The 9,278-nt window shown below is 40.1% G+C and overlaps 1 protein-coding gene across 1 annotated transcript; it reads left to right on the plus strand.

The window, feature by feature from the left end:
• The first annotated feature begins 54 nt into the window (after positions 1-54).
• LOC103755563 (cytochrome P450 2K6) lies at positions 55-8,251 on the plus strand. Its single transcript, XM_008921516.3, has 9 exons — positions 55-469; positions 2,051-2,213; positions 3,264-3,413; positions 3,877-4,037; positions 4,683-4,856; positions 5,468-5,609; positions 6,322-6,506; positions 6,589-6,730; positions 7,939-8,251. The coding sequence occupies exons 1-9, from the start codon at positions 284-286 to the stop codon at positions 8,124-8,126; spliced, it is 1,491 nt and encodes a 496-aa protein (XP_008919764.1). The 5' UTR covers positions 55-283; the 3' UTR covers positions 8,127-8,251.
• Positions 8,252-9,278: the final 1,027 nt, after the last annotated feature.

The following is a 9,278-nucleotide window of genomic DNA, read 5'->3' on the forward strand; positions in this document are numbered from 1 at the left end:
CAGGTCAACGACCATGTTCTTGGACTTTCATACTCCAACACTGAGCTACACTCTCACCCAGTCACACACTTGGCTAGCAAACATTTACCTGCCTCTGAACCCTGCTGAGGTATAGCACAGAGGGAGAGAACTAAACCAGTCACAAATTGCAAGAAAAGTATCTGGGAAAGAGGTTTAGGGACTAACACAGAAGTCTCCAAAGGGAAATTTTTGCAGGAGGACAGAGATCCAGAGTCCACATTTTCTCTTTTCTCTTCTGTGGCAAACACTTTGTTGAACAGAGATGGACTGGAGCAGCAACACTTCCATCGGTTTAGTGTTCATCCTGGCTTTTCTATACATTTTGAAAATAGCAGGTTTCTGGGACAACAACCAGAGAAAGAATTTTCCTCCAGGACCAAGAGCATTACCTATAATTGGAAACCTTCATTTATTTGATTTGAAGAGACCCTACAGGACTTATGCACAGGTAATAATTTTCTTTTCTATTGGTCCCATAACTACACATATCACTGAGCCCATAGTCCAAGATGGCAGAGAGTTTCTCCTACTGTCCCTGACATGTTGTCTCCATGGATGATCCTTTAGCAAGGGACAGGAGATGGTTATTTGAGTAGAAAACTTTGAATGCAGAAAGATTTGTTCTTTACTGTAATATTTACTCCATGCAGCTTCATGCATCCAGGTTTCAGCCTTAAACAACTCTCAAATTAACAACAAGGGGCCACCTTATTTTTGTGATAATTTTGAGGAAAAGGAGTGATTTTGATATGTGGTCTAACTCCCTCTGCTTTCCACTGATTGATGTGTCTGGACCTTACTGGAGCTTCTTGCCTCCACTGATTCAGAAAACTTTCTCATCTCTCTTTCCTCGTTCCTTCCCCAAAAGCTGAAGATAACTATATACACTTAATATTCAGGGCCAACAGTTGCCAGAATAATAAACTTTTTGTTTTACTTCTAGTACTTTCTCCACCCAGTTTATTGCAGGGCTTTCCTGACTTTGAGTCGGAAGACTTCAATGAACCTGCTCCTTTCTTAGAGTTTTTTCCACTCAGACATTGCAATTACACATCCTCCTTGCTGATGATTTCAAAAGGGATATTCGCACCTACAAATCTGGATGTTGCATCCACAAATCAAAAGATTGCTTAGATGCACAATCTAGAATATCACTGTAGCTATCCAGTACAGCCTAATCATGTTGACAAAAGCAAATTCCATGTGTTTTCAGGCCAACAGAACCAACATGTCTCTGCTGTAATCCAGTGATTCCACACTAATGCAGGAGGTTGTTTCTCTCACAAGTATAATTCAGATATGTGTCACTGCTCCTCTTATTTCATATATAGTTGGCTCTACTCGCTTACCAGTTGCTGAACATTTTCCACATTGTTGCTAAATAGCTGTTTTCTGTTTCTCTCTGCAAACACAGAAGAAAATAAGGACAGTCAGGAAAACCCCCTCAAATTGTCAGGAGAGTTAGGAACAATGAGTTATATAAAAATAAATCTACCTGTACCAGCTAAAAAGGTGTCTCCAAAACAGATTTGTGGAAGATATAGTCATGTATAAAAACTGTGAATTTACCTAATGCTAAATCCTGGCCCAGAAAACCAAAGGGTTTTTTTTAGGGGGGGGAGGGGGGGGGTTATACAATAATGGTAGCAAAGGTTTGAACAGGTTTAGCCCGTGAACAAAAGAAACACAGTAGCATAGAAATAAGTATGAAAACATGAGTAAAAAATAAATTTAGAGGGGTTTCTGAGGGAAAACAGAGCTGTCAGCATAATCCTTTGCTGATCTAGGGTTGACACTTCTGCTTACTTTAGCACAGTGGGGCTCCACTCCCAACTGTGCCATTTAGTCATTAACCATCACAATGTCTGGCACATTCACATTATTGAAATCAATTCTCTTTCCCTGGACTTGGGAAAATATTTAACATGGCAGAAATTCAGAAGCAGGACAGGGAAATAAGCAGAGCTGAAAGGGTGAATTTCTTCATAAACTGCAAAGTCTGTAAATCCCTGTTCTCTTCTCCTGACAGCTGTCAAAGGAATATGGCCCAGTCTTCAGTGTTCAGATGGGGCACAGGAAAGTAGTTGTGATTTCTGGGTATGAGACAGTGAAGGAAGCTCTTGTAAACCAGGCAGATGCATTTGCAGAGAGACCTAAAATCCCAGTCTTTGAAGATTTGACCAAAGGAAATGGTAAGTTGGTTTTATTTTTCCTTTGTCAGCTTGACTTGTTCAACTTTTTTTCCTTCCTGTAGACAAAGCAGGAGCTGGGATATCACTTTGGATCAGAGGCCACACAAGGCATTGGAAGTAGGGAGCAATCTCATTGACTTCAGTGAATTTATTCAAAGTTGAAACTACTGACAGTGACAACAAACCAGCCACAACTCTAAAAATAACCACAGCAACAGACAGTGGATATTGTGACAATTTCAGGATCTAGAACAGGGCATCCAGGCCACAGAAGCATTTCTAGCTCTCATGACATGGCTCTGGACTTGTGGTTTTTCTGAATATGGTAATAGAACGGAACACAAACAGAATTGGGGATCTATTTTAAAAGGGGACATACTGCATACTGAGCTGGGTTTCAAAATGGGAATTTCATACTGAAGCTTCATTCTAATTTAGCATGAGAGTTTCATATTTACATCTCCAAAAATTACACCCTTGGGCAAAGTCAAGAATAATTCTGTGCACATTTTAACAGCTGTATTTTTTGAACATATTGTGCACTTAAGCTTTCTTTTCACTTTATTTTTTTCTTTGGAGAAAAAATATAGCTGAAGTCATTAGTTATATTGGTGTAAAAATTTCAGTGGAAAGAAAAACCTGATTGTGGAGGTTTTAAAATACTACCTGAATTTTAAAGACATTTGTGCCTTGTCAGTTTTGTCCAGAAATCATCAGACACATGAGATCTCAGTTCAATTCCACTTCCAAACTATGATGATCAGTGGTTTGAACTTGAATTTCCAATGCCATCTTTCTTTCAGTGACAAGTGTCTCTTAGGATATATACTCTTCTTAAGATTTGATTAGCTACATCTTAAATAGTTATCTTTTTTTTAATGCAACAAAACTATTGTTGAGGACTGACAATACTTAAGACAAAGCTGTTTTGACTCAGCCAGAAGTAAGTTAGGTTTTAAAAGTGACTACTACTAAACAGCTCCATTCCGTGTCTAGAAAAATCAGTTATTTCTAATCTTCTGCCACCTTGAAATGTTCTCTTCGTGTCAGGGGTTGTTTTTGCCCATGGTGAAAACTGGAAGGTGATGCGAAGATTTACTCTCACAACCTTACGAGACTTTGGGATGGGGAAAAGGGCCATTGAGGATCGAATTGTGGAGGAATACGGGTACCTGGGAGACACCATCGCCTCACAACAAGGTGGGTGGGTGATTCATTCTTCAAACCTGCAGAAACATGGAATCATGGAATGGTTTGGGTTGAAAGGGACCTTAAGGATCATCTCATTTACCTTCCTGCCATGGGCAGGGACACCTCCCACTGTCCCAGGCTGCTCCAACCCAGCCTTGAACACTTCCAGGGGTGGGGCAGCCACAGCTTCTCTGGGAAATCTCTTTCAGTGCCACCTCTAAGGTTTTGCTCAAGGACCCAGAGGCCTTCTGAACCTTCTCAAGTTCAGACCTTTTTAAGAAATAGGCTGAATGAATTTGATGGATTTGGCTCCTCTGGCATTTTTGTGTCATTGCATGGTATTCTGGCATTGAATGATGATCAATAACGGCAATCAATCATAGGAAATAAATAGCAATAATTCGTATTAAATTTACATTTACAAATTACATCTCTTGCCACAACATAACACATTCTTTTGTTCACTGTATAGGAAAGCCCTTTGACGCCAGTAAAATAATTAATGCAGCAGTTGCCAACATAATTGTGTCAATATTACTTGGAAAACGATTTGACTACAAAGACTCCAGATTTGTGAGACTTCTAAATCTGACCAATGAAAGCGTGAGGCTTGCTGGGAAACCTTTGGTGACGGTAATGATAAACATACTAACGTTGCTTTTCCACTGGATTCCATGGGAAAGTAACAATACTGGTAGTGAGTGTCTTCTGTTAAACAGGCAAATCTAAGACTTTGGGAGATAATAGGTTTACAGAGCAATTTCTTGTGCAAAACAAAGCTTGGGAGACAGTCTGGAAATCTTGAAGCCAAAAATCAAACTCCCAGTCTCTCAAAAACAAACTTAAACTATAGTTTGAAGAGTGCTAAGGAGTAATAAATATTCTCTGATACTTGCATGCAATGCTGCCTCACACCAGATTAATTTCTGTTCCTTTAGGCTTTGAAAAATAAAAGAGAGTTAGTGGTAAAGCTAGTTAAAACAGGAAAAAAAGTTGCTGGACAATATTTCCCTCTCCATGGTGGTAACTTGCAGCTGTTTGAGTCTGACATCAACACTACTCCTGCAAAATAATAATTTGGGGCTGAGAATTTTCCTCGTATTCGGTGGTCCCTGATGGATTATCTACCATGAATTAGTTTTTCATATTCTAAAGAACAAAATATTAATGTTAAGGTTTTGTCTTTGTATCTGCAAAATGGGTACAATATCACTAATTTGTTTCTGTAGTGTTTTCAGACCTCTGGATGGTAAATTCTAACAACTTCCACTCTTGCAGATGTACAACATCTTCCCATACCTTGGATTCCTGCTAAGGGCTAACAAGTCTCTTCTCCAAAACAGAGATGAATTCCATGATTATGTAAAAGTTACTTTTGTAGAACATCTCAAAAACCTGGACAAAAATGACCAAAGAAGCCTTATTGATGCTTTTCTGGTTAAGCAGCAGGAGGTAACTGAAATTTTTCTCATTCATTCCAACTTTTATGGTTCTATGAAGACACAACTTCCTTCCAGTCCTTATAATTACAGCTAAATTTCTTTAGGAAATCTATCTTCGACAAAACACATACAACAAAGTGATAGAGTTGAACAGATACTTCACTCTGTTGCAGTTCCAAGCCCTTTTATTCAGCAAACATTTCTTCTTATTTATTTCCTTCAGACTGTATCCATATATTTACAGAGGCTGCATCTCTTTTTTAATCTGCTTTCTCTGTTGTCCCAGACTTTCTGGCTCTTTCAAGAACATAACTCACCACAGAATAAAATCACTACCTGGGCTTTACTGGGACTCTTATTTGGGGTCTCTAATATATCTGGGTTACCTTCTCCATAGAGAAAGCAGCTCCCTTTGCTGGCCCCAGTAAATACAGAGATCATGCAGAATATAAAACCTAGGTCAGCATTATTCTCCAGGTACAAGCCCAAAGCTCTTCTTTGCCTTTCATACTCATTTTAAAATACAGTATTTACTTCTTAGTAAATGTTTTTCTACATAAATTGCATTCTCACATGGAAAGCTTTAAGTTTTCACCCTTTTATCTCAACCACTTTTTTCAGGAGAAATCCACTACCAATGGTTACTTCCATAATGGCAACTTGTTAAGCTTGATGAGCAATTTGTTTACTGCTGGTGTTGAGACAATTTCTACTACACTATACTGGGGCTTTCTGCTGATGCTAAAATACCCTGAAATTCAGAGTAAGTGGTTTTATGACAGATACTGTTACACTCAGGGCATTAGGAACCAAATGTGAAGCTGGAGGGTCAACACATCTGTTAATACACAGTTACAAAAAGCCAAGATTTCCCATCAATTATAGTCTAGGTAATGCTGTGCCCTGTGGTCCAGGCCCAGTGAGGGGCACACTGGCCAACCTACCACAGATTAGAAACAGAGTTCATACAGACCAGGCCCTTTGCTCAGGAAAATCTCATTAATTAATAAGACATGAGCTGTCCTGTGTAGGGTAATGAAATTGTTCCAGGTTTCCCTCAGAAATGGGCTGTTGATAAACCAAAGGCCTGTGCAGATGTTAAATGGACCGTACTGAGGCATCAGATACCTGAGAAGATGCAGGGAATTGCCCTTTGTCTGACATCTCCATTCCATTTGATGGTATAGGGTTGTTTGGAGTCAAAATGGATTTCTGAGACTCCAGTTGGGCAGAGTAAGAACTTTAGACAGAAGAGAGGGCACAAAAAAATGTCTTTAGGTTTCTTGTTCGTAAAGAAACAATCAAATACTCAAATCAAATTCTGTTCACCTTCCATTATTTCCAAACGGAAAAAAAAAAGACTTTTGGAGAATTTATGATTTTCATTTCTTTTTCCACTTTACATCAGTAAAGCACAGGATGTCTCAGGGATGAATGAGACCTTGTTTCTTTCTCATATTTGATTCTTTCCTCAGGAAAGGTCCAAGAAGAGATAGATCAAGTGATAGGGTCAAACCCCCCACGGATCGAGCACCGAACTCAGATGCCATATACAGATGCTGTCGTCCATGAAATCCAGAGGTTTGCCAATATCCTGCCATTGGATCTGCCTCATGAGACTGCTGCAGATGTCACCCTCAAAGGCTATTTCATTCCCAAGGTGAGATGCCTACAGGATTGTTTTTCAACATTTCTTCTTCCTGAATTTGTCCAGGGATTAATTCCACTGTCCTGTTTTGCAGGGAACCTACATCATCCCCTTGCTGACCTCAGTCCTGCGCGACGAGTCGCAGTGGGAGAAACCAGACGTGTTCTACCCTGAGCACTTCCTCGATGCCAATGGGAAATTTGTGAAGAAAGATGCTTTCATGCCCTTTTCAGCAGGTGCTTCCTCTTTTCCATTTACTGTCATTGCAAGTAACTACTTTTTGCAAGGGCTACTTGCACTTTTTGCTACTGAAGCCTGGCCTCCATATGATCTTTTTAATGGGGCCATTTCACACCCCATGTTTCACAGATTTCTGAGGGGACACCTCTGATAAGAGCAAGTACTCCCAAATGGCTGCTAATTCCTCCAGCCTCTGGATGTTATTGGTGTCTCAGTTAGCACTGAACAAATATAAATGAGTCTTTGTGGTGCTTTTTTAAACATGAGGAAAGTTTTCAGCAAATTCCAGGATGGTTTAGGTAACATATATCTGCATTATAATCTGTATATGTTCCTCTACGTTTTGGGTTTGAGTCTTACCACACCCAGTTGCATTGTCTATGACCACAAAAAGCACACAGCAAAGGTGGCTTCTATGTCTTTCCTGTTTCATTTTTCCATGTCCCCTTTAAAAAAGTCATGAATAACATCAGCTGGCTCAAGATTTCAAATACTGTGACAACAGGGAGGAGCTATCATATAAAAACCCAAATTCTGTGTAAAATCAAAGAACAGAAAGGGGTTGCATTTTGAGTTTTTTTGAGGCTTTCCCAGAGTGTGACATACACCTGAGTTTAAAAGGCAGTTTAAAAGCTGCTGCAGTTCAACAGGACTGAGAAAAATTTATATTTACAGCACTTTTGAATATCCATAGAATATACCCCCCACCTTCCCTCTCAGTCCCACTCTGGCCAGCATTTGTGAGTTTCCAAGGAATTTTCTGACAAATTTTAATATAAAAAATTGCCTATATATAGACTAATAGAGCCAAAGTCTAGACTCAACAAGTTGGTCGGGGATTCAAAAATTGGGCCAAGTAGACAAAAAAAATCTGAAAATGAAGAAAAAAATTCAGATTTTATTGAAAACTAGAATTAAGGAATTCAGATTGCATTTCCATACATTTCTCCCCAAAATGCAAGCATTTAGACAAAGGGAAACTAAAAAAAACAACACCAGTTGGCTTTGTTATCATACCTCTGAAGATCACTTGTTTACTCAACAGACTTTTAAAAGCTGCTAAGTTCTTCATTCATAGCTGGGATAGGACATTTCAGGTGTTCTGGACTCCCAATGACCTTTCTCCTAATAAGAGATACTTAAGGTTTTTCTTTTCTTCTAACTATTGAAGAAGCAGCTCCCACTGACTCTTATTTTATTCCAGGGAGGAGGATCTGTGCTGGGGAGACTTTGGCCAAAATGGAGCTCTTCCTCTTCTTCACCAGCCTCCTGCAGAGGTTCAACTTCCTGCCTCCACCTGGAGTTTCCACCTCAGACCTGGACCTCAGCCCTGCTATTTCATTTAATATCATTCCCAAACCCTATGAAATGTGTGCTGTGACACGTTCCTAGAGCTCTAAGCAGCATTTATTTGTTTCAAAAATGTTCAAATTACTTTTCCATGACATCTGCCTTCCTAATCCTTTGACCAAAATAATTCACAACTTAATGAAGGTTTTCAGTACTTCTAAACCAAAGTGGTGTTCTTTTATTTTTTATTTATTGGGGAAGGGCAGAAATGGACCAGAAATATGAACTAATGTATGGCTCATGTTAGATCACCTAATCTGAGCTAAATACAGACCCTCAGCTTTCTTATTCTTATTTCAGTTTTCACTTGGTAATGAGTGTTTGTTGAAAGTATATCCCAAAAAACCCTCCCAAGTGCAGGTTTCTCCAAAGAGACATATGGACCATGAAGCTGTGCCTGGCTTGTACTATTGCACTTAAAGATAAGCACTGCAGAGCCTCTGGGTGAATGTGGGATGTTCAGAGCTTCAGGTCTTTAGAACAGAAGGGCTTGTTCAGTCAGATGGGTTTGAAGCTGGGTTGGGTATCCTGTTCCCCAATGCCTCATTGCAGTTTCTTCCCTTGGCTCTTCTCCCTCCTCCTTCCACTGCCACGTGCAAAGAAATCAGAGTTCTGTACCTGTTATAGCAAATCACTTCTCAGAAAAAACCTTAAGCCAAGTTGACCTGAGTCCAGAGGGTCTTTAAGACTTTTCCTGAATCTCCTGTAAATGGATAAGCTCAGGAGAATAAAGTGTACACCTGCAGAAAATGGCTGGTGATTTTGTAATGAACCCTCTAAGGGGTTGTTAAACATTGCATAAACATTGTGAGCAAATTCTAGCTGACAGAGGGCTCCCACCTCCTGGCAACTGTAAAAGGAAGTTAAAACTGACTGAGAGCCAAAGCAGCCTTGGGCTGATTCTGCTTCAAGCCTGTGCAACTGCTCTGCCCCTGAGGGCAGCGTGGGAGTTGGGTGGTGCTCTTGGTTCAGGTCCAGCATCCTCAGGTGCCACCCAGACACATCAGGGCTCATGGCCCAAGTGCTGGGGACATGAACAGCGTTGTTTACTGAGTGATCCCTATGGAGTGCATAGGGGACCCTTCCCTCACCAACCACAACAAGGTCACCTCTTTCCTGACTCTTCTATTGACTGAGAAAAATGGAAAGTTTCTGGAATAGTTCAAAGCCTTTACACATCAGTGGAAACGTGTC

The sequence above is a fragment of the Manacus vitellinus genome, unplaced genomic scaffold, assembly GCF_001715985.3.
Source record: "Manacus vitellinus isolate BGI_N305 unplaced genomic scaffold, ASM171598v3 scaffold_11_pilon, whole genome shotgun sequence".
Taxonomy (NCBI): Eukaryota; Metazoa; Chordata; class Aves; order Passeriformes; family Pipridae; genus Manacus; species Manacus vitellinus.